The sequence below is a fragment of the Stegostoma tigrinum genome, chromosome 1 (assembly GCF_030684315.1).
Source record: "Stegostoma tigrinum isolate sSteTig4 chromosome 1, sSteTig4.hap1, whole genome shotgun sequence".
NCBI classification, from domain to species: Eukaryota; Metazoa; Chordata; class Chondrichthyes; order Orectolobiformes; family Stegostomatidae; genus Stegostoma; species Stegostoma tigrinum.
In genome coordinates, this window is record NC_081354.1 from 191,830,860 (window position 1) to 191,856,494 (window position 25,635).

At 45.5% G+C, this 25,635-nt stretch overlaps 1 protein-coding gene across 1 annotated transcript in view; it reads left to right on the plus strand.

Annotated features, from left to right (window-relative positions):
- LOC132209536 (disintegrin and metalloproteinase domain-containing protein 12-like) overlaps positions 1-25,635 on the plus strand; it is a 197,082-nt gene that overhangs the window by 73,944 nt on the left and 97,503 nt on the right. Inside the window, exons 7-9 of the mRNA XM_059645219.1 lie at positions 1,496-1,561; positions 14,510-14,581; positions 18,352-18,518. Coding sequence (XP_059501202.1) covers positions 1,496-1,561; positions 14,510-14,581; positions 18,352-18,518 — 305 coding nt within the window. The remainder of the gene's footprint in view (positions 1-1,495; positions 1,562-14,509; positions 14,582-18,351; positions 18,519-25,635) is intronic.

Below are 25,635 nucleotides of genomic sequence, written 5' to 3' on the forward strand. Positions count from 1 at the left end.
TAGATAAGCTGCAGAGCTGGGCTGAGAGGTGGCAAATGGAGTTTAATGTGGACAAGTGTGAGGTGATGCATTTTGGTAGGAGTAACTGGAATGTAAAGTGCTGGGCTAATGGTAAGATTCTTGGTAGTGTAGATGAGCAGAGAGATCTCGGTGTCCATGTACACAGATCCTTGAAAGTTGCCACGCAGGTTGACAGGGTTGTTAAGAAGGCATACAGTGTTTTAGCTTTTATTAATAGACAGATCGAGTTCCAGAACCAAGAGGTTATGCTGCAGCTGTACAAGACTCTGGTGCGGCCGCACTTGGAGTATTGCGTACAGTTCTGGTCACCACATTATAAGAAGGATGTGGAAACTTTGGAAAGGGTGCAGAGGAGATTTACTAGGATGTTGCCTGGTATAGAGGGAAGCTCTTACGAGGAAAGGCTGAGGGAATTGAGGCTGTTTTCGTTAGAAAGAAGAAGGTTGAGAGGTGACTTAATTGAGACATATAAAATAATCAGAGGGTTAGATAGGGTGGATAGGGAGAGCCTTTTTCCTAGGATGGTGACGGCAAGCATGAGGGGCCATAGCTTTAAATTGAGGGGTGAAAGATATAGGACAGATGTCAGAGGTAGTTTCTTTACTCAGAGAGTAGTAAGGATTTGGAACGCTTTGCCTGCAACGGCAGTAGATTCGCCAACTTTAAGTACATTTATGTCGTCATTGGATAAGCATATGGACGTACATGGAATAGTATAGGTTAGATGGGCTTCAGATTTGTATGACAGGTCGGCGCAATATCGAGGGCCAAAAGGCCTGTACTGTGCTGGAATGTTCTATCTTCTATGAAAGGCAAGTGATATCAAGGTGACTAAGGCAACAAACAGCATCTGAAATCTTTGTGTCTGGACAGAATGGTGGAAGCATATTCAATGGAAGCCTTTGAATTGGGAATTGAATCTTTATCTGAAGAGTATTATTCTCAGAAAATTAAGGAATACTCAAAGGAATGAGCTAGCACAGCCACAATTGACTGACTGGTCTTCTGCATGATGCCCACTGAGTGAATCCTCAAGTTTATCAGTGCTGGATAGAACAATGCAGCACAGGAACAGGCCCTGTAGCCCTCCAAGCTTGCACCAACACTGACACATTTTGCCTTTCCAGACTAAAGCTGTCTTCACTTACAGGATCCATATCACTCTCCAACGAGAGAGAATCTAACCATTACCCTTTACATTCAGGCAGCATCATGGAAAACAGTGCCAGTGAGGAAGTGATAAAGTGGGGATTGGAGAGAGGTCAGTGAGAGTCAGAGAGCACATTCAAGGGGATACACTGAGAAACAAGGAGGAATAAATGGCCGCCCTTCTGTGCTGAGGATGAATCTCCAAGGCTGATTACACAGGGACAGGGTAAAGTACCTCCACTTCACTAAACAGGGTGTGAGGGCCCTGGGGCTTGCCGACTGTGTGAGATCATCTCAAACTGACTGAGATTTTGTCTTTCTGCAGGTGAAAAGGGATGTATTGTCAGAGACAAAGTTTATCGAGCTGGTGCTGGTGGCAGATAGAGAAGAGGTCAGTTTGTTCATTGAACATATCAAATATGAGGAACTGACACAGTCTGTGCAAAGGTTCACACAATAATGAGCTGCAGTTCGGTGGGGCTGAGGACTTCGACATTTCAAACTCTAAAGAGTGTTGGAGGGAAGACAGAGAGTTGAGAAATTCCACCACTTCTATCAATTGGCTTACTTTCAAAAGCTCAATTGAGTAATTCGGAGATTTCAACTTCTCCAACATAAATTGGGATACTAATACTCTTAAGCATTTAGAAAGAGTGGATTACTTGAAATGGAGAAGACTCAACAAGGGATGCAGCAGTGCACGATCGACATCACTTTGCCCACAGCCTCCACAGCCAGCAGCTGCAGAAGACACAGCAACACTGAACCCTGCCAGACCTTCCCCTTACTGAGGACGAACATCAAAGGCTCACCTTTGTCCTTCTCCACCCACACATCAACGAATACCGGTCACATTTGGACATTGAGCAGTTTTTCCGCCGCCTCCACCTCCACGCTTACTTCTCTGACTGGGAGCCTAACTCTTCTTCTACTGACCCCTTCTCCCGCCTCCAACACAAGCCCTGCTCCTGGACACCACCCCAAAGCTTCCGCCCGCCTCGAACTCTTCATCTCCAACTGCCGTCGAGGCATCAATCGCCTCAACCTCTCCACCCCTCTTACCCACTTCAACCTCTCCCCTGCAGCCCTCCACTCCCACTGCTCCAATCCCAGCCTCAGCATCAAACCCGCAGACAAGGGAGGCACAGTTGTAGTATGGCGCACTGACCTCTACATCTCTGAGGCTAGATGTCAAGTCTCCGACACCTCCTCCTACTGCCCCCTGGATCATGACCCCACACCCGAGCACCAAACCATCATCTCCCAAACCATCCACAACCTCATCACCTCAGGTGACCTCCCACCCACAGCCTCCAACCTCATTGTTCCCCAACACCACACCACCTGCTTCTATCTCCTTCCCAAAATTCACAAACATCCCTGCCCTGGTCGACCCATTGTCTCCGCCTGCTCCTGCCCCACCAAACTCATCTCCACCTATCTGGACTCCATTTTCTCCCACCGGCCCAGGAACTTCCTACCTACATCTGTGAAACCACCAACGCCCTCCACTTCCTCCAGAACTTCCAATTCCCCAGTCCCCAACACCTCAATTTTACTATGGACATCCCCATGCAGATGGCCTAAAGGCCCTCTGCGTCTTCCTGTCCCACAGGCCTGACCAGTCTCCCTCCACTGACACCCTCATCCGCCTAGCCGAACCCATCCTCACACTCAATAACTTCTCTTTCGATTCTCCCACTTCCTACAAACAAATGGAGTGGCCATGGGTACCTGCATGGGCGCAAGGTATGCCTGCCTCTTTGTAGGTTACGTGGAACAGTCCCTCTTCCGTACCTACACTGTACTTAAACCACACCTCTTCCTCCGTTACATCCATGACCATTGGCACCACCTCGTGCTCTCACGAGGAGCTTGAACAGTTCATCCGCTTCACCAACACCTTCCACCCCAACCTCAAGTTCGCCCGGACCATCTGTAACACCTCCCTCACCTTCCTGGACCTCTCTGTTTCCATCTCGTGCAACCACCAAGAAACCAATATCCATTCCAAGCCCACCGACTCTCACAGCTACGTTGAATACACCTCCTCCCACCCACCCTCCTGCAAAAATGCCATCCCCTATACCCAATTCCTTCGCCTCTGCCACATCTGCTCCCAGGATGAGGCATTCCACTACCGTATATCTCAGATGTCCTGGTTTTTCAAAGTCCACAACTGCACCCCTGGCAGTGGTTGAGCACGCCCTCGGCCATGTCTCCCGCAACTCATCCCTCACACCCCGTCCCCGTAATAACAACCAAAAGGTAATCCCCCTCATCCTCACATACCACCCCACCAACCCCTGGATCCAACACGTCATCCTCCGACACTTCCGCCATCTGCAATCTGACCCCACCACCAAAGACATTTTTCCATCCCCACCCTTGTCTGCTTTCCAGAGGGAACACTCTCTCCGTGACTCTCTTGTCCGCTCCACATTCTCCTCCAGCCCCGCCTCACCCGGCACTTTTCCCTACAACCGCAGGAAGTGCTATACCTGCCCCCACGCCTCCTCCCTCACCCTCATCCCAGGCCACAAGAAGACTTTCCACATCAAGCAGAGGTTCACCTGCACATCTGCCAATGTGGTATACTGCATCCGTTGTACCCGTTGTGGCCTCCTCTACATTGGGGAAACCAAGCGGAGGCTTGGGGACCACTTTGCAGAACACCTATGCTCGGTTTGCAATAAACAACTGCACCACCCAGTCGCGAACCATTTCAACTCACCCTCACATTCCTCAGATGACATGTCCATCCTGGGCCTCCTGCAGTGCCACAATGATGCCACCCGAAGGTTGCAGGAACAGCAACTCATATTCCGTTTGGGAACCCTGCAGCCCAATGGCATCAATGTGGATTTCACAAGCTTCAAAATCTCCCCTCCCCCTACCTCATCCCAAAACCAGTCCAGCTCGTCCCCGCCTCCCTAAGCTGTTATTCCTCTCACCTATCCCTGCCTCCCACCTCAAGCTGCACTTCCATTTCCTACCTACTAACCTCATCCTGCCCCCCTTGACCTGTCCGTCCTCCCCGGACTGACCTATATCCTCCCTACCTCCCCACCTACATTCACCCTTACTGGCTCCATCCCCGCCTCTTTAACTTGTCTGTCTCCTCACCACCTATCTTCTCCTCTATCCGTCTCCCTTCCACATCCTCCTCTCTCCCTAATTATTTCACAACCCTATTCCCATCCCCTATTTCTGATGAAGGGTCTAGGCATGAAACGTCAGCTTTTGTGCTCCTAAGATGCTGCTTGGCCTGCTGTGTTCATCCAGCTCCACACCTTGTTATCTCGGATTCTCCAGCATCTGCAGTTCCTATTATCTCTGAAGGGAAGAGCTGGCAGGTTTTCGGATCCATGACTGATGAGAGATATTGAGGCTCTGGTCAGGAAAAGAAGAAGGCATACATTGTGTTTAAGTCCCAAGCTGATTATATGATGTGTTGGAACACACTTAAGAGGGAAATCAGAAGGGCAAAAAGAGGGCATGAAATGGATATGAAGATAATCCTAAGAGGTTATGTAGCTATATTAAGAGTAAAAGAGTGGCTAGGGAGAAAATAGGCCCCTCAAAATTCGGCATGGCCATCTATGAGTGGAGCCACAGGGGGTAGGGGAGATTTTTTCATGAATATTTCTCCTTAGTGTTTACTGAGGAGAGAATCATGGATGCTAAGGAAATAAGGGAAAGAAATGAGGATGTTTTAGGCCTCCTTTATAAGACCAGGGAAGAGGTGTTTGTAGCCTTAAAGCACATTAAGGTGCATAAATCCCCCAAGCCTGATCATGTCCATCCTTGAATGTTGTGGGAGGCTACAGAAGAAATTGCAGAGGCTTCATCTTTAGCCACTAGTGAAGTTCTGGAAGACTGGACGGTGGCTAATTTTGTTCCATTGTTTAAGAAAGGTAGCAAAGAAAAACCAGGGAACTCCAGGCCAGAGAGGCTGATATCAATAGAGGGCAAGTTATCAGGGAGGATACCGGGGTACAGGATCAACCAACACTTTTGTTATTCATTCATGGAATGCCAGCTTTGGTGGCCAGGCAGCATTTATTGCCCATCCCTATTTACCCGGAGAGCAGTTAAGACTCAACCACATTGCTGTGGGCCTGAAGTCACATTTGGCCAGACCAGGTAAGCATGGCAGTTTCCTTTTTGGCAATCGACAATGGATTCACAGTCATCATTAGAGTCTGAATTCCAAATAGTTATTGAATTCACATTCTACCATTAAACCTTGGCAGGATTTGAACCCCGGTCCACAGATCATTATCTGGGTCTCTGGATTAACAGTCCAGCGATAATACCTCTAGGCCAATGCCGCCAAATGTTTGGAGAGTCATGGTCTAACTGGGGATAGTCAGCATGGATTTGTACGTGGGAAATCATGTCTGACAAATCTTTTAGAGTTTTCGAAGGGTAACCACGAGCATAGATGAGTGTAGGGCAGTGGATGTTATCTGTATGGACTTTAGTAAAGCCTTTGACAAGGTCATGAAGGTTAGGTCGCATGAGACCCAAGGAGAGCTAGCTAATTGGAGGAAGCAGAGGGTGATGGTTGAAGGCTATTTCTCAGACTGCAGGCCTGTGACTAGTGCTGCGCTACAGAGGTCAGTGCTGAGACCTTTGTTGTTTGTTATTTATATCAATGATCAGGATGTGAATGTACAAGGCATGATTAGTAAGTTTGTGGATGGTATAAAATCAGAAGGTATTTTTGATAGCGAGGAAGGTTATCAAAAAGTACAGAGGGATCTTGATCAGATGAGGAAGTGGGCAAGGATTGGCAAATGCAATTCAAGACAGATGTGGGATGTATTGCACTTTGGAAAGTCAAACCAAGGTAGGATTTATTCAGTAGAAGAAGGCATTTATTATGCTGGCCTTCATCAGTCAAGGCATTGAGTATAGGAGCTGGGATGTTATGTTGTAGTTGTATAAGTGTTTGGTGAGCCTGCACTTGGGGTTATTGTGTACAGTTTTGGCCACTCTTTTCTAGAAAAGACATTGTTAAACTGGAAAGTGTGCAAAGAAGATTTACAAGCATGTTGCCAAAACTAGTAGACCTGTGTTATAGAGAGAGGTTGTCCGGGAAAGGGCTTTATTCCTTGGAACGCAGGAGAATAGGAGTCAACCTTATTGAGGTGTGTAAATGAGGTGCATAAATAGGATAAATGCATATAGTCTTTTTCCCAGGGATGGAGAATTGAAAACTAGAAGGCATAGGTTGAAGGTAAGGGGGTAAAGATTTAGGACCAGAGGAACAAGCTGTTCACGCAGACAGTGGTGCATATATGGATTAGGCTGCTGGAGAAAGTGGTTGAGGCAGGTACATTTGGAACATTTAAAAATCATTTGGATAGGCACATTGATGGGATGTGTTTAAAGGGATGTGGACCAAATGTGGGCAGTTGGAACTAGCTGAGTGGGCACCATAGTCAGCATGGACCAGTTTAAACCAAGGGCCTCCCTCCGTGCTGCAGGACAAAAAAAAAAACCCTAAAAATGTTCCCTTCCTTCACTGGCCCTGAAAAGTCACTCCACCAACAGTATCCAAAGCAGTATACTTATTAGTGAGGGAAGTGGCCACAGAGGAACGCTGCATGATCTGCCTTCCCCCCTCGCCTCTTCTGGCGGTCACCCAGCTACCTGCAGCCTGCACATTAGGAGTGACCACTACACTATAGCTCTTATCAATGATGTTTTCTGCATCCCAGATGATCCTGAATGCAACCAGCTCCAGCTCCAGCTCCCGCTCAAAACACAGGAGATGTAGCCTGCTGCGCTTCTCACAGATGCAGCCACCAGTGAAATTAATAGACAGGAAGAAAGTAAAGTTAAAAATCTCTTACCTGCACCCCTGCTCAGCCTCACATCGCAACTTCTCGAGCAAAGGCCTCAGCACATCCATTCTCACACTGGCCCACTCTCTTAATGGCTGCTCCTTGTACACCTTCACCTCGCCTTGCCAGTGATCTTCCTCACAGAGTCTCTTTTTGTGTACAGAGAGGAGAGGGCTTGTGAATCAGCAATGTAGTGTGTCGGGTTTAACCAGACCTTGACATCAGGTTCTCTCCGACTAGCTGAAACAAACATCAGATCAGTCAGACATGATGACTGGTGATGTCACCCAGAATTCCGCTGTGATGACTTTCAGTTACTTTGATCAGTGGAGCACAGTCCCAGCCAGTCCTGACACAGTGTGATCAGTAAACTGTGTTGATCAGAGCAACACAATCCCAGTCCTGACACAGTGCGATGAGTAAATTTCATTGATCTGAGAAGTACAGTGCCAGTTAGTCCTGACAAGCTGAATAACTCTGGCATAAGGTTCCACCTGACTACAGCCTCCCTCAAAGACCTATTCCCTGTCCTACTCCAGCCCAAGAGATGGTACCAGGACTCAGCCCGGCTTCACCTCAGTCATCGCCCGGACAGGATCTGACGAACCTGAACAAGTTCTGACAAAAAGAAGACGTGAGCTGAATTGATTGAAAATAAGTCCATGCTGGCTCTTCCTGAGATGAATGACTCAGAGCTGGTGAAGTTTATTGTGTGGATTTTCAAGATTGCTCAGAGGGTGTTTTTGGAAGTAGAAGATATGGATAGGAAGCTATTCAAAATCTTGATAAACCTAAACGGTGAAAAAAATGGGGTCAGTATTTTTTTATTTGTTTTGTGGAATGTGGGCTTCACTGGCTGGGCCAGCATTTATTGCCTATTCCTAGTGGCCCTTTAGAAGGTAGCGGTGAACTGCCTTAGGGAGAAAATTCTAGGGATTTGACCAGAAACAGTGAAGGAATGGTGATAATGGTAAGATTCTTGGTAGTGTAGATGAGCAGAGAGATCTCGGTGTCCATGTACACAGATCCTTGAAAGTTGTCACCCAGGTTGACAGGGCTGTTAAGAAGGCATACAGTGTTTTAGCTTTTATTAATAGGGGGATCGAATTCCGGAACCAAGAGGTTATGGTGAAGCTGTACAAAACTCTGGTGCAGCCGCACTTGGAGTATTGTGTACAGTTCTGGTCACCGCATTATAAGAAGGATGTGAAAGCTTTGGAAAGGGTGTAGAGGAGATTTACCAGGATGTTGCCTGGTATGGAGGGAAGGTCTTACGAGGAAAGGCTGAGGGACTTGAGGCTGATTTCATTAGAGAGAAGAAGGTTGAGAGGTGACTTAATTGAAACATATAAAATAATCAGAGGGTTAGGTAGGGTGGATCTGGAGAGGCTTTTTCCTAGGATGATGACGGCGAGCACGAGGGGGCATAGCTTTAAATTGAGGTGTGAAAGATACAGGACAAATGTCAGAGGTGGTTTCGTTACTTGGAGAGAATGCTTTGCCTGCAACGGTAGTAGATTCGCCAACTTTAGGTACATTTAAGTCATCATTGGATAAGCATATGGACGTACATGGAATAGTGTAGGTTAGATGGGCTTCAGATTTGTATGACAGGCCGGCACAACATCGAGGGCCGAAAGGCCTGTTCTGTGTTGTTATGTTCTATATTCTATAAATTTCCAAGTCAGAAAGGTGAGTGGCTTGGAGGGGAGCTTGGAGGTGGTGGTCTTTACATATGCCTGCTCCCCTTGTCCTTCTAGATGGAAGTGGGCGTGGGTTTGGAAGGTGCTGTCTGAGGATCTTTGGCGAATTTCTGCAGTGCATTTTTTTGACAGTGCACATTGCTGCTACTGAGTATCAGTGGTGGGGGGAGTGGATGTTTGTGGATGTTGTGCAAATCAAACAGGCTGCTTTGTCCTGGATGGTGTCAAGCTTCTTGAGTGTTCTTGGAGCTGCACCCATCCAGGCAAGTGGGGAGTATTCCATCGCGCTCCTGATTTGTGCCTTATAGATACTGTATCGGCCCTGCGTTTGTGTGGTGAGCCCAGTTGAGTTTCTGATCATTGGTAACCGAGGATGTTGATAGCGGGTGATTCAGCATTGGTAGCAGCATTGAATGTCAAGGGGTTGTGCTAAGATTGTCTCTTCTTGGCAATTGTCATAAGTTGGCATTTGTGTGGCACAACTGCTACTTGCCACCAAAACAAATTTGCTGGAAGAGGTCACCAGGTCTGGTAGCATCTATGGAGGAGAAAACAGAGTTAACGTTTCAAGTCATGTGACCCTTCGTCAGAAAGGCTACTTGCCACTTGTCAGCCCAAGCCGATATATTGTCTTGATCTTGTTGCATTTTGACACAGGCTGCTTATTTTATATTCATGAACGGGATGAAAATGTCACTAGCTAGGCAGCCCATTTATTGCCCATCTGGAATTATGGAGAGGGCTGTTCAGAGTCAACCACTTGTGGATCTGGAGTCATAGGCCAGGCCAGGTAAGGAAGGAACTTTCCTTCCCTAAAGGACATTAATGAACCAGTTATGTTTTTCCTGTCAATTTGCAATTGACTCATCCTCATCATTAGATTCTTAATTCCAGATATATATTGAATTGAAATTCAACCATCTGTCATGGTGGAATTTGAAACTGGTTCCCTAGAACATTATCCAGATCTCTGACTTAACAATCCAGTGATAATACCACTAGGCCAGTGCCTCCACAGTATCTGAGAAGCCATGAGCAGTGCTGAATATTGAGCAATCATCGGTAAACTTCTGACCTTATGATGGAGGAAAGGTCATTGATGAAGGAGTTGAAGATGGTTGGGCCTAGGACATTATCCTGAGGAATTCCTGCAGATGTCTCCTTGAGCTGAGATGACTGATCTCCAATAACCACAACCATGTTGATAGTGCTGTTAAGAAGGCTTATGGTGTGTTAGGTTTTATTGGGAGAGAGATTGAGTTCCAGAGCCGTGATGTCATGTTGCAACTGTCCAAAAAGCTAGTGCGGCCTCATTTGGAATATTGCGTGCAGTTCTGGTCACCCCATTACAGGAAGGATGTGGAAGCATTGGAAAAGGTGCAGAGGAGATTTACCAGGATGTTGCCTGGTCTGGAGCGCAGGCCTTATGAAGAAAGGCTGAGGGACTTGGGTCTGTTCTCATTGGAGAGAAGGAGGCTAAGAGGGGATTTAATAGAGACATACAAGATGACCAGAGGATTAGATAGGGTGGACAGTAAGAGTGTTTTTCCGAGGATGATGACTTCAGCTTGTACAAGGGGGTATAGCTACAAATTGAGGGGTGATAGATTTAAGACAGATGTCAGAGGCAGGTTCTTTACTCAGAGAGTGGTAAGGGTGTGGAACGCCCTGCCTGCCAATGTAGTTAACTCAGCCACATTAGGGGCATTTAAACAGTCCTTGGATAAATATATGGATAATGATGGGATAGTGTAGGGGGATGTGCTTAGATTAGTTCACAGGTCGGCACAACATCGAGGGCCGAAGGGCCTGTTCTGCACTGTATTATTCTATGTTCTATGTTTTTATGAGCCAGGAGTGACTCCAACCACTGAAGAGCTTGCCCCTGATACCTATTGATTCCAGTTTTGCTAGGGCTTCGTGATGCCATACTCAGTCCAATGTTATCTTGAGGTTAAGAGCTGTCACTCTCACTTAACCTCTGGAATTCAATTCTTTTATCCATGTTTGAACCAAGGCTGTAATGAGGTCGGGAGCTGAGAGGCCCTGGCGGACCCCAAACTGGGCATCACTGAGCCAGTTATTTCTGAGCTGGTGCTGCTTGATCGTACTGTTGATGACATCTTCCATCACTTTACTCATGATCGAGAGTAGACTGATGGGGTGGTAATTGGCCAGGTTCGATTTGCCCTGCTTTTTATGTACAGGAGATACTTGGGTAATTTTCCACATTGTCAGACAGATGCCAGTGCTGTAACTGCACTGGAGCAGCTTGGCTAGGAGATCAACAAATTCTGGAGGGCAAGTCTTCTGTACTATTGCCAGAGTACATGTCATATACATAGGCTTCAGTAAGACATTTGATAAGGTTCCCCATGGCAGGCTGATGGAGAAAGTGAAGCTGCATGGGGTCCAGGGTGTACAAACTCGATGGATAGAGAACTGGCTGGGCAACAGGAGACAGAGAGTTGTAGTGGAAGGGAGTTTCTCAGAATGGAGAACTGTGACCAGTGGTGTTCCACAGGGATCCATGTTGGGACCACTGTTGTTTGTGATATATGTAAATGATCTTGAGGAAGGTATAGATGGTCTGATTTTCAAATTTGCAGATGACACTAAGATTGGTGGAGTAGTAGATAATGAAGGGTACTTTCGGAGAATGCAGCAGAATATAGATTGGAGAATTGGGTGGAGAAATGGCAATTGGAGTTCAATCCAGGCAAATGCGAGGTGATGCATTTTGGATGATCCAATTCAAGAGTGATCTATGCAGTAAATGGAAAAGCCCTGGGGAAGGTTGATGCATGGAGAGATCTGGGTGTTCAGGTCCATTGCTCCCTGAAAATGGCAACATAGGTCGATCAAGTGGTCAAGAAGGCATACGGCTTGCCTTCGTTCATCGGACCTGTATTGGCTACAAGAGTTGGCAGGCCATGTTACAGTTGTACAGGACTTTGGTTCCACCACATTTGGAATACTGCATAACAGTTCTGGTCACCGCATTACCAAAACGAAGTGGATGCTTTGGAGACGGTGCAGACGTGGTTCACCAGGATGTTGCCTGGTATGGATGGCACCAGGTGTGAAGAGAGGTTGAGTAGATTAGGATTATTTACATTAGAAAGACAGAGGTTGAGCGTTGACCTGATTGATGTCTACAAAATCATGAGGGGTATAGACAGGGTGGATAGCAAGAAGCTTTTTTCCACAGCGGGGGACTCAATAACTCAGGTCATGAGTTCAAGGTGAGAGGGGAAATGTTTAAGGGAGATATGCGTGAAAAATTCTTTATGCAGAGGGTGTTGGGTGCCTGGAACACGTTGCCAGTGGAGGTGGTCGAGGCAGGCATGATAGCGTCATTTAAGATGTATCTGGATAGATATATGAATAGGCAGGTAGCAGAGGGATACAGATCCTTGGAAAACAGGCGACAGGTTTAGATAGAGGATCTGGATCAGCGCAGGCTTGGAGGGCCAACGGACCTGTACCTATGCTGCAATTTTCTTTGTTTTTGTTCTTCAAATGTTCTCAGAGACTGTAGCCTTTGTAGTATCAGTTTCTTGATACTGTTTCTTGATTTCATGTGGACTGAATTAAATTGGCTGAAGATTGGTATCTGTAATGGTGGGGACCACAGAAGGATTCTGAGATGGATCTTCCATTTGGCACTTCTGGCTGAAGATTGGCTGGTCCACCACCATTCACAGCTGGATTTGGCATTACTTCAGAACTTAAATCCGATCCGTTTGTTGTGAGTTTGCTTGGCTGTGTCTTTCTCTTGCTGTTCACGTTTTTTGGCCTTTTAGTAGTCGTAGCGAGTTTTGAGAAGATTTGTAGCTCAGGTTGAGGTTCTAGTAGTCGTGTTTGTTAGCTTCACTTCATCTTCAGGTATGCCTGGTGCTGTTCTGGCATGCCCTCCTGAACTCTCCATTGAACCAGGATTTATCCCTTGGCTTGATGATAATGGTTGAGTGGGGGATATGCTGGGGCGTGAGTTCACAGATTGTGCTGGAGTACAATTCTGCTGCTGTTGATGGTCCACAGTACCTCATGGATGCCCAATCTTGTGTTGCTAGTTCTATGTGAAGTCTGTCCCAGATAGCACGGTGATAGTGCCACACAACACAATGGAATTTATTCTCAATGTGAACACGGGACTTTGTTCTTCACAAGGACTGTGCAGTGTTCGCTCTCACTGTCATGGACACATGCAGCTGCAGCTGGCAGATTTGTTAAAGATGTTTTTCCCTCTTGTTAGTTCCCTCACCACCTGTCAGAGACACAGTCTAGCAACTCTATCCTTTCGGAACCAACCAACTTGATCTGTCGCACTGCTGCTGAGCCACTGATGGTGGTGGACATTGAAATCTCCCACGCACAGTAATTTTGGTGCTCTTGCCATTCTTAATGCTTCATCTATGTGCTTTCAACATGAAGGAGTACTGATTCATCATCCGAGGGATGGCAGTATGTAGAAATTAGCAGGACGTTTCCTTGCCCATGCTTAACTTGAAGCCATAAGACTTCATGGCGTCCGGAGTCAATGTTTGGGACTCCCACAGCAACTCCCTCTGGACTGTATCCCACTGTGCTGCCACCTCTGCTGGGTCTGTCCTGCCAGTGGGACAGGACAAATCCAGGGAGGTGATGGTGGTGTCTGCAACATTCTCTGTAAGGAATGATTTCATGAACATGACTTTGCAGGATCAATGGGGCTGTTTCTGCCGTTGTCTTTTCCGGTGTCTTGGGCAATGCCAGGTGATCTGTCCAGTTTCATTTCTTTGAGACTTTATAGTGATTGGTACAACTAAGTGGCTTGTAAGGCCATTTCAGAGTCAAACAACTTGCTGTAGGTCTGGAGTCACATGTCCAACAGACTAGGTGAAGGTTGCAGATTTCCTTATCTGAAGGGCATTAGTGAACCAGATGGGTTTTTCCACCAATCAACAATGGATTCATGGTCAACATTAGATTCTTACTCTAACCCTAACCCAGGTCCCCAGAACATTATCTGGATCTCTGGATTAACAGTCGAGCAATAATACTACTGGGCCATCTCCTTCCCTTCATGTCAGTTAAGTTCAAGAAAAGAATTTTTGGGATGTTTAACCATAGGAGAATTCAGAAGACATAAAATATTATTTAGCAGAGCAACAAATATCAAGTCTGAGGGAATCAGCAGATTCATGTGATACTTCATATAGCTGCGCAGATGCTCAGAGGGGTATCCATCAGGAATTAGAAGAAATGAGATGGACATGCCTGGGAGAGGGGTTAGATTTTAGGAACAAACAGAAGAGCATCAAGTTATGAAGAAGAAAGGCTAGAATGAAAAAGTGATGGAAGAAGATTCACCAGATTCCATTGTAATACCAAATGGACATGTCAAAGCTAATTGTTGGATGTTAAACAGGAAACTGCTGTAAAAGGAATAAATAGGAGAACAGTAGGAGAAAACAGGAGACTGGCAAAAAGGTTATGATGTTCATTTGAAGAGAAGGCTCATTGTGTTGAATAACCTCCTTCTGTGCCAGGATCCTTCTGTGATTCTGTGACATCATTAGGCACAGATTCTGGCATTTTTCTGATCACAGATGGCTAGCTAATTGCCTTGGTGTTCGCAATTCTATCTCCTTTCTTGACCAGTGATTTAACAAATAATAACTTCCAGTCCACTGGAATGGTATCATTGTGGACAGAAATGTAGAAAATTATGGGCAATCTGAGTAGTTTTATACTTTTATTCACTGATTTATCACTAAACATTCTGTTTCCTCTCAGTATCAGAACCTGGGTAGTGACAGAGATGCCGTGGTGCAGAGAATGATAGACATTGCCAATACAGTCGACCTGGTGAGTGTAGCGACCATGTTTACACAGATAAGTGGTTCACCTTTCTCATCTGTTTCTCTGTTTCAGGCTCCCTGTGCTCCCAGCTGGCTCAGGATCAAACTGACAGGAAATCCAGTCTTCTGGAAACTCACAACACTTCAAATCTCTCATATTAGAATGACCCACTCCCTGACACTCAGCTTCACAGAAAACTAGGAAAACCTCATCCTCAAGTTTACACATCCCTCTGGTTTTCAACCTCTATATAACAGTGATCTTGTACAATGACAATGTCCACATTCAGAACCTGGATAACTCTCTCAGGTCTAATTACGGGTACGTTATTCAGATACTGCCATACTATAATTCATAGAACATAGAACATTTCAGCGCAGTACAGGCCCTTCAGACCTTGGTGTTGCGCCGACCTGTGAACTAATCTAAGCCCATCCCCCCACACAATCCCATCATCATTCGTATGCCTATCCGAGGACCGCTTAAATGCCCCTAATGTGGCTGATCTAACTACATTGGCAGGCAGGGCATTCCAAGCCCTTACTAGTCTCTGAGTAAAGAACCTACCTCTGACATCTGACATCAATTTAAAGCTATGTCTCCTTGTGCTAGCCATCACCATCCGAAGAAAAAGGCTCTCACTGTCCACCCTATTTAATCCTCTGATCATCTAGTATGTCTCTATTAAGTCTCCTCTTAACCTTCTTCTCTCTAATGAAAACACCGTGAAGTCCCTCAGCCTTTCCTCATAAGACCTTCCCTCCATACCAGGCAACATCCTGGTAAATCTCCTCTGCACCTTTTCCAATGCTTCCACGTCCTTCCTGTAAGGGGATGACTAAAACTGTACGCAATATTCCAAGTGCAGCCGCACCAGAGTTTTGTACAACTGCAACATGACCTCATGACTCCGAAATCCAATCCCTCTACTAATAAAACCTAACATACCGTACGCCTTCTTAACAACCCTGTCAACCTGGGTGGCAACTTTCAGGGATTTATGTACGTGGACACCGAGATCTCCCTGCTGATCCACACTACCAAGAATCTTACCATTAGCCCAGTACTCTGTATTCCTGTTACTCCTTCCAAAGTGAATCACCTCACACTTTTCCGCATGAAACTCCATTTGCCACCTCTCAGCCCAGCTCTGCAGCTTATCTGTGTTCTTCTGTAACCTGCAACATCCATCCGCACTGTCCACAACTGCACTCCCTCTTCCTCCACTCTCACTCTTTGCAGACACAACTGTAAACTGCCTTTTGTTCCCAATGTCTTGGCAGGAGATTGACAGCAAGGAGACCATACTTTGAATTCATTGTGATATAGATCTCCTGTCCCGCTATGCTCATCTGTGTTTTATGTTTTGTTCGCTCACATTGTGGGGGTCACAGAGAGAGGGATATTGGCAGGGGTAGGTGAAAGTTTGGAGCCAAGGGCTGCATCATGGAGTTTGCTGTTACTTATTGTGTGGTTAATTCAGATTGAGGAAAGAAGTCTGTATAAGTGTGACTGGGGAAGCAGGAACCAGAGCAGGAGGTCAGCAAGTGTAGTGATTGAGGAGAAGGTAGAGGTTATGTCAAGTGGATCTAATGGGAAGAACAGACAGGGCCAGGTTAATGAACACAATGGGACTGACAGTCTGGAGTTTATTTATTGTAATATAAGGAGTATAACAGGTAAGGTAGGGGACCTTAGAGCCAAGATTAGTACATGGGATTATGCTATTGTAACCATTACAGAAACTTGGTTAAAGGAAGGACAGACTGGCAGCTCAGTGTTCCAGGGTTTAGATGTTTTGGATGAGATACAGCAGGATGTAAAATGGTTTGAGGGAGTTGCATTGATTAAGGAGAATGTCACAGCAGTACTAAGTGATGTCATCTTGGAGGGCTCATCCAGTCAGGCCAAATGGGTAGGACTCAGGGATAAGGAAGCTGCAGTCACTGTGATGGGGTGATATGATAGGCTTCCCAACAGTCAGTGGGAGGTAGGGTAACAGATATGTATCCAGATGATTGAAAGATATAAAAACAACAGGGCTGTTGTTGAGGGTGATTTCAACTTCCCCAATATTATGTGGGATTCCTTTAGTCCCAATGGTTTAAATGGGCACACTTTGTTGGTGCATCCAGGAGAGTTTCATGAAAAAATGTGTAGACAGTCCAACTGGTGAAGGAGCTGCAATAGGCCTAGTGTTGAGGAATCAGCCTGCTGGGGTGATCGAAGTTTCAGTGGGGAACATTTGAGAGCAGCTATCATAATAGGCAGGCAATACAGCATTTGGGACTCTTGAACACGGCCACAGAGAACAGTGTCTGTTCCCCTGACTAGACTATACCTGATTACAACTATGTTTCTGTTTCTCCATCCTCTTGAATGGTACCACGAAGTGCTTCAAGAAGCTAGTAATGGCCCACATCAACTGTAGCCCCCCAGCCTGCGTCAATCCTCTGCAATTTGCCTGCCAACACAACAGGTTCACAATGGATGCCATTTTCCTGGCCCTACACTCATCCCTATAATATCTGGATAACAAGGACAGCTATGTCAGACTCCTACTCATCAACTCCAGCTCCAACAAGTGGACTTGTTGGGCTGAAGGGCCTGCTTCTGCACTGTAGGGATTCTATAATTCCATGATCTCTGACCATCCAGAACAAAGCAGCCTACTTGATTGACACTACATCCACAAACATTCACTCCCTCCATCGCTGATGCACAGTAGCAGCAGTGTATACTATCTGCAAGATATACTGCAGAAATTTACCACAGATCTCACGTCCACTTCCATCTCAAAGGACAAGGACAGCAGATACATAGGAACATCACCATCTCCAAGTTCCCCTCCAAACCAGTCACTATCCTGACTTGGAAATATATTGCCAATTTCTTCACTGTCACTGAGTCAGAATCATGGAATTCCCTACCTGAGGGCTTTGTAGGTCTACGTGCAGCACATGAACTGCAACGGTTTAAGAAGGCAGCTCAGCTCTACATTCTCAAGGGAAACTATGGACAGGCAATAAATGTTGGCCCAGCCAGTGATGCTGCTATCTGATGAGTGAACACCAAAAAGTGGATGGAAGCAGACTTTCTAGTCAAAGAGGAACGTTGTAAAATATTAGGAAATGAATAAAAGTGAAGGCAGATTCTGGTGGACTGACCTCCTTGAAGATGGATAAATGACTAGACCGGACGAATTGCATCTCAAGCTACTAAAGGTTGCCTGTGAGAAAATAACAAGTGCTCTGAGGATCATTGTCCAGTCCTCAGTAGATACAGGTGAAAGTCTGAACATTGTCTCACTGTTCTAAAGATATTGAGGGTACAACTGAGGCATCACCCCTCACATTGGATTCCCCTTTGCCAGGAAATATAACATTCTATGAGCTTTCCTGATTACGTGCTGTACCCACAACCTAACGTTCTGTGACTTTTGCACTGGAACACCCAGATCTCTCTGCATCTCAGAGTGCTGCAACTTCTCACCATTTAGTAATAAGCTTTTTTACTCTTTCTGCCAAAATGGACAATTTCACACTTTCTCCCATTATATTCTATTTGCATGATCTTCGCCCATTCACTTAACCAATTTAAATTCCTTTGAAATCACCTTGCGTCCTCTACTAATGCTACATCTATAAATTTCAGGTTTCCAGTTTTCCTTTGCAAGGTGTACCTTCAACCTGGATCTGTCACCTCACATCCAACTTGTTCTAATCAGTGTTAGACCATTTCACTCCTGGGTTCTCTAACATTGCTCTTCTCTCCAGTATTATAGACCGTTTAACATTCGGGTTGCTCTGATTGGTGTGGAGGTGTGGACTGCCAACAAGATCACGATCGACAGGAGTGCTAAGGATAACATGAACAGATTCCTCAATTGGAGAAGGAACGATCTGTTGCCTCGAATGCACAATGACAATGCCCATCTCATCACGTGAGTGTCTAGACTTGGAAATTGAACCTGTGCTCACAATATCAAAGCTCTTTCCCAGAAGTGGGGCTTAGTGACATTCTGAAGCACAGCCATGTTGGGCTTGAAACATTAACTCTGTTTCTCTCTTCACAAATGTTGATTCTGGACTGACCATTTTTACTTCAGATTTCTAGCATCTGCGATAATTTGCTTTTACTTATTGCTTATTTCCTGTTCCTGGTGGGGGTCAGCTGCCTTGTTAAACTGCTGCAATCTATGTGCTGTGTGTTGATCCACAAACGCCCTCAGGGATGGAATTTCTCAGTATTTGACCCAGCAAAAGTGAAGGAAATGATGTTATATTTTCAGGTCAGGATGATAAATGAGAAGTAGTGGTGTCTGGCTGCATTGACAGATTCTGAGGTCTTAGTGCAATGCACTTTGTCAGAGTCATAGGATCATTATTGTTCTGAGGGAGGCCTTATCATCCTCTAAGGTAGGTGCACGACTGGTATTGAAACACCTCAGCCATGATCGAATGGCAGAACAAATCCAGTTGACTGAATTACCCAATTCTGCTCCTATTTCTTTTTTGTCCTTTGCAAGCAAACAATCTAACCATTCAGCCCCTCAAGCCTGCTCTGCCATTCAATAGGATCGTAGCTGATCCAATATTCCTCACTGTCACTTTTCTGCAATTTCCCCATAGCCTGTGATTCCAGACTAATCAAGAATTTACCTGTCTCAGCTTTAAATACACAGAAAATCTCTGCCCCCACAGCTGCCTGTGGTGAGGAGTTCCAAAATCTCATAACTCTTTGAGAGAAGAAATTTCTCCTCATCTCAGTCTTAAATTGCTGCCCATTTATTCTAAGACTAAGCCATCTGGTCCTAGACTCTCCCATGAGGAGAAACATCCTCTCAGCATGTACCCTGTCAAACCCCTTAAGAATCCAATATGTTTCAATGAGATCACTTCTCATTCTTTGAAGCTTGAGTAAGTACTGTCCCAACCTGACTTAGAACTTAGAATCCCTACAGTGTGGAAACAGGTTCCTTACCCAAGAAGTCCACACCAACCCTCAGAGCATCCCACCCAGACCCATCCCTCCTTAACCCACCTAATCTAGACATCCTTTGAACACTATGGGCAATTTTGCCTAGCTAATCCACCTAACCTGCATATCTTTGGACTGTGGGAGCACCCAGAAGAAACCCACGCAAACATGCGGACAATGTGCAAACTGCACACAGTCGCCCGAGGTTGGAATCAAACCTGGATTCTTGTTGCTATGCGGCAATGGCGCTAACCGCTATGCCACCCTGTTTAACCTTTGCTCATAAAACCATCCCTCCACACGAGGGGTCATCTTCGTGAACTTTCTCTGAACTGCCTCCAGTGAAATTAGATCTTTCCATTAATAAGGAAGTAAAACTGGTCATAGTACTCTAGATGTGGTCTCACCAGCACCTTGTCAAGTTTCAGTAAGACTTCCGTATTCTTATACTCCAACCCTCTTGAAATAAGGGCCAATATTCCATTCTGCTTCCTGTTTACCTGCTCTCCCTATGTGCTAGCTTTCTGTGTTTTGTGCACAAATTCCTCCCAAGTCCATTTGTGTTGCAGCTTTCTGCAGTTTTTCTCCATGTAAATGATTTTTTTTTGTTCTCCCTTCCAAAATGAGTAATTCCACATTCTCCCACATTATACTCAATATGCCAACTTATTACCCACTTACTTAACCTATCAATGTCTCTTTTCAAACAGTTTGTATCCCTCTCATTATCTGCCTTTCTACCTAGTTTTGTGTCATCTGCAAATTTAGCTATAATTCAATGGGCTCCTCCCTCCAATTCATTCATATGTAGTGGGGAAGCAATGGCCTAGTGGTATTAACACAACACTATTAATTCAGAAACTCAGCTCATGTTCTGGCGACCCAGGTTCAAAAGCTGCCTTGGCAGATGGTAAAATTTGCATTCAATAAAGAATCTGAGGTGAAGAGTCTAATGGTGACTGTAAACCGGTGTTGTTGTCAGGACAAAGGTATCTCGTCCACTAATGTCGTTCAGGGAATGAAATCTGCCATTCTTACCTGGTGGCCTACTCATGACTTCAGACTCGCAGCAATGTGTTTGGCCGTTAACTGTCCTCTGGGCAATGAAAGATGAGCATTAAATGCTGGCCCAGTAGTACATCCCTGGCATCAAGGCACTGACCACCCTTAATTGGCTACAATGGGCTGGCCATGTCATCCACATGGCCAATACAAGACTCCCCAGGCAGGTGCTCTACTCCGCACTTGAAAGCGGCAGACAGACGGAGGGAGCACTTCAATGATACCCCTCAAAGCCTCACTGGCACATTTCCACAGACACCTTGGAATCACTTGCCTAAGACAGTCCAAAGTAGAGGAGGAGCATTTTGGGAAGTGAAATGAGTGTGATGGCACACCAAAGCCCAACCCATCGTATCCAGCAATCACCTTCTGCCTGAAGCGTAACACAACCTGCAGTAGCCACATCAACCTGTACAGCCACCAATGGAATCGCCCTGAGAGTAAAGAGAGTCATTCTGATGTGTAAGGGACCACCAGTGACTGACAGGAGTTAGGACACCATGTTGAGATTGTGTAGGATGTTTGTGAGGCCTCTTCTCAAGTGTTGTGTGAAGCTATCGTTGTGCTGTTATATATTATTAAATTGGAGAGGGCTCAGAAAAGATTTACCAGTATGTTGTTGAGAATGGACGGTTAGAGTTATAGGGGTAGGCTGGAACCTTTTTCACTGGACTGTAGGAGGTTAAGGGATTATCTCATAAAGGATATAAATCGTAAGGAGCACAGATGAGGTAAATAGCAAGGGTCTTTTCCCGAGAACAGGGGACTTCACATCTCGAGGGTGGGGGTGGGGGTGGGGGTGGGGGTGGGGGTTGGTGGTTGGTGGTGGACAGGCATATTTTTTAAGGTGAGAGGAGAAAGATTTAAAAAGTACATAACGGGAAACTTTTTTAAAACATGGAGTGGTTTGTGTGTGGAATGAACTTCCAGAGGAAGTGGCAGATCCAGGGACAATTACAACATTTAAATTATATTTGGGTAAGTTTATGGAAAGGAAAGATTTGGAGGAATGTGGATCAAATGCAGGCAGGTGGGGCTAGTTTAGTTTGGGACCATGGTCGACATGGTCTGCCCGGTGCCAGGGTGCAGGACATATCCGACCGGGTTGAAAGGATATTGGGGCGGGAGGGGGAGGATCCAGTTGCTGTGGTCCACGTTGGGACTAACAACTTAGGCAAAGCTAGGGTAGAGGGCTTGTTCGGGAATTATGGAGCACTAGGAAAGAAATTGAAGTACAGGTCCTCAAGGGCCATAATCTCCGGATTACTGCCCGAGCCACGTGCCAATTGGCAGAGGGAAAAGAAAGTTAGGGAAGTAAACACATTGCTAAGGGATTGGTGTGGGAAAGAGGGATTCCATTTCATGGGGCATTGGCATCTGTTTTGGAACCGGGGAATCTGTATCATCGGGACGGTGTCCACCTGAACCAATCTGGAACCAGTGTTCGAGCGAAAAGGGTAAATAGGGTGGTCAGTAGGACTTTAAACTTCTGAGTCGGAGGGAAGGGAAAGTGAAAGAGACAGGGAGTATGGAGTTAAATGGAAAGATAAGCAACAGGATAGCATTTGTACAGGTGGATTTAAGCTCGAGGCAGGCTAGAAATACAGCAAAAAGGAAGGATAGCTTAAGACATCTTGGGATTTCCAACCTCTCTAATAATGATAAGAAAGCTAGCATTAAGGGCACTTTATCTAAATGCTCGTAGTACTCGCAACAAAGTAGATGAATTAACAGCACAAATCCTCTTGAATGATTATGATGTGGTAGGCATCACAGAGACATGGTTGCAGGGAGCTCAGGGCTGGCAGTTAAACATCCAAGGATTCACAACATATCGAAAAGACAGGGAGGTGGGCAGAGGGGGTGGGGTTGCCTTGTTAGTTAAGAATGGAATTCAATCGACGGCACTAAATGACATAGGGTCAGAAGATGTGGAGTCTGTGTGGGTGGAATTGAGGAACCACAAAGGCAAAAAAAAAAGCTATAATGGGAGTTACGTACAGACCTCCTAACAGTGATCAGGGGCGCAAGATGCACCGAGAAATAGATAGGGCATGTCAGAAAGGCAAGGTCATGGTGATAATGGGGGACTTGAATATGCAGGTGGATTGGGTGAATAATGTTGCTGGCGGATCCAAAGAAAGAGAATTCATGGCATGTTTGCAGGATGGCTTTTTGGAACAGCTTGTGATGGAGCCCACAAGGGAGCAGGCTATTCTAGACTTAGTGCTATGTAATGAGCCAGACTTTATAAAAGAACGTAAAGTAAGAGAACACTTAGGAGGCAGCGATCATAATATGGCCGAGTTCAGTCTGCAGTATGAAAGAGAGAAGGCAAAATGGGATGTAATGATGTTACAGTTAAATAAAGGTAATTACAGGGGCATGAGAGAGGAATTGACGAAAATCGACTGGAAGCAAAGCCTAGTGGGGAAGACAGTAGAGCAACAATGGCAGGAGTTTCCAGGTGTAATTGAGGACACAGTACAGAGGTTCATCCCAAAGAAGAGAAAGATTATCCAGGGTGGGATTAGACAGCCATGGCTGACAAAGGAAGTCAGGAAATATATCAAAGAAAAAGAGACAGCCTATAAAGTGGCCAAGAGCACTGGGAAATCAGAAGATCAGGAAGGCGACAAAAACAGACAGAGGATAACAAAGTGGGTAATAAGGAAGGAGCAGATCAAATATGAAGGTAGGCGAGCTAGTAATATTAGAAATGATAGTAAAAGCTTCTTTCAATACATAAGAAACAAACGAGAGGCAAAGGTAGATATTGGGCCACTCCAAATTGATGCTGGAAGGCTAGTGATGGGAGATAAGGAAATAGCTGAAGAACTTAATAAGTGCTTTGCGTCAGTCTTCACAGTGGAAGACATGAGTAGTATGCCAACAATTAGGGAGAGCCAGGGGGCAGAGTTGAGTACGGTAGGCATTACAAAAGAGAAAGTGCTAGAAAAGCTAAAGGATCTAAAAATTGATAAATCCCCTGGCCCCGATGGGCTACATCCTAGAGTTCTGAGGGAGGTGGCTGAGGAAATAGCGGAGGCTTTGGTTGTGATCTTTCAAAAGTCACTGGAGTCAGGGAAAGTCCCAGATGATTGGAAAATTGCTGTTGTAACTCCCTTGTTTAAGAAAGGATCAAGGCAAAAGATGGAAAATTATAGGCCGATTAGCCTAACCTCAGTAGTTGGTAAAATTCTAGATTCCATTGTCAAGGATGAGACTTCTAAATTCCTGGAAGTACAGGGTCAGATTAAAACAAGTCAGCATGGTTTTAGTGAGGGGAGGTTGTGCCTGACAAACCTGTTAGAATTCTTTGAAGAGGTAACAAGTATGTTAGACCAGGGAAACCCTGTAGATGTTATCTATCTAGACTAGCAAAAGGCCTTTGATACAGTGCCTCACGGGAGGCTGCTGAGCAAGGTGAGGGCCCATGGTTTTCGAGGTGAGCTACTGGTTTGGATTGAGGATTGGCTGACTGACAGAAGTCAGAGAGTTGGGATAAAAGTCTCTTTTTCGGAATGGCAACCGGTGACGAGTGGTGTCCCGCAGGGTTCAGTGTTGGGGCCACAGCTGTTCACCTTACATATTAATGATCTGGATGAAGGAACTGGGGGCATTCTGGTGAAGTTTGCCAATGATACGAAGATAGGTGGACAGGCAGGTAGGACTGAGGAGGTGGGGAAGCTGCAGAAAGATTGAGACAGTTTAGGAGAGTGGCCCAGGAAATGGCTGATGAAATTCAATGTGAGTAAATGTGAGGTTTTGCACTTTGGAAAAAAGAATACAGGCATGGACTATTTTCTAAACGGTGAGAAAATTCACAAATCAGAAGTACAAAGGGATCTGGGAGTGTTGGTCCAGAATTCTCTAAAGGTTAACTTTCAAGTAGAGTCCATAATTAAGAAAGTGAATGTAATGTTGTTGTTTATCTCAAGAAAGTTGGAATATAAAAGCAGCGATGTGCTTCTGAGGCTTTATAAGGCTCTAGTTAGGCCCCATTTAGAATACTGTATCCAATTTTGGGCCCCACACCTCAGGAAGGACATACTGGCGCTGGAACGTGTCCAGCGGAGATTTACACGGATGATCCCTGGAATGGTAGGTTTAGCATATGATGAACAGCTGAGGATCCTGGGATTGTACTCATTAGAGTTTAGAAGGTTGAGGGGAGATCTAATAGAAATTTACAAGATAATGCATGGTTTAGAAGGGGTGGACGCTAGGAAGTTGTTTCCATTAGGCGGGGAGATTAGGACCTGTGGGCACAGCCTTAAAATTAGAGGGGGTAAATTTAAAACTGAAATGAGACGACATTTCTTCAGCCAGAAAGTGGTGGGCTTGTGGAATTCATTGCCACAGAGTGCAGTGGAGGCCGGGACGTTGGATGCTTTCAAGGCAGAGATCGACAAACTCTTGATCTCAAAAGGAATCAAGGGCTACGGGGAGAGTGCAGGGAAGTGGTGTTGAAATGCCCATCAGCCATGATTTAAATGGCAGAGTCGACTTGATGGGCCGAATGGCCTTACTTCCACTCCTATGTCTTATGGTCTTGTGGTCTTATGGTCTAGTTGAACCAAAGGGTCTGTTTCCATGCTGTATGATTCTACGACTCTATGACCCCCACATTTTATGAATGAATTTTTTAAAAAATGCACATAATTGTGGTCCCAGCACAGACCCCTGTGGAATCCCCACTGGGTACATGTCATCAATCTGAAAAATAACCCTGTATTCCCACTGGAAACAACAAGGTGTTGAGCTGGATGAACACAGCAGTCCAATCAGCATCAGAGGAGCAGGAAATCTGACCTTTCCGGTCTAGAGATAACGAAGTGTGGAGCTGGATGAACACAGCAGGCCAAGCAATGTGCTCCTAATATGCTACTTGGCCTGTTGTGTTCATCCAGCTCCACACTTTGTTATCTCGGATTCTCTAGCATCTGTAGTTCCCATTATCCCTTTTGGGTCTAGACCCTTCTTTCGAAAAATCTGGCCTGTTTGTTTAAATCTAC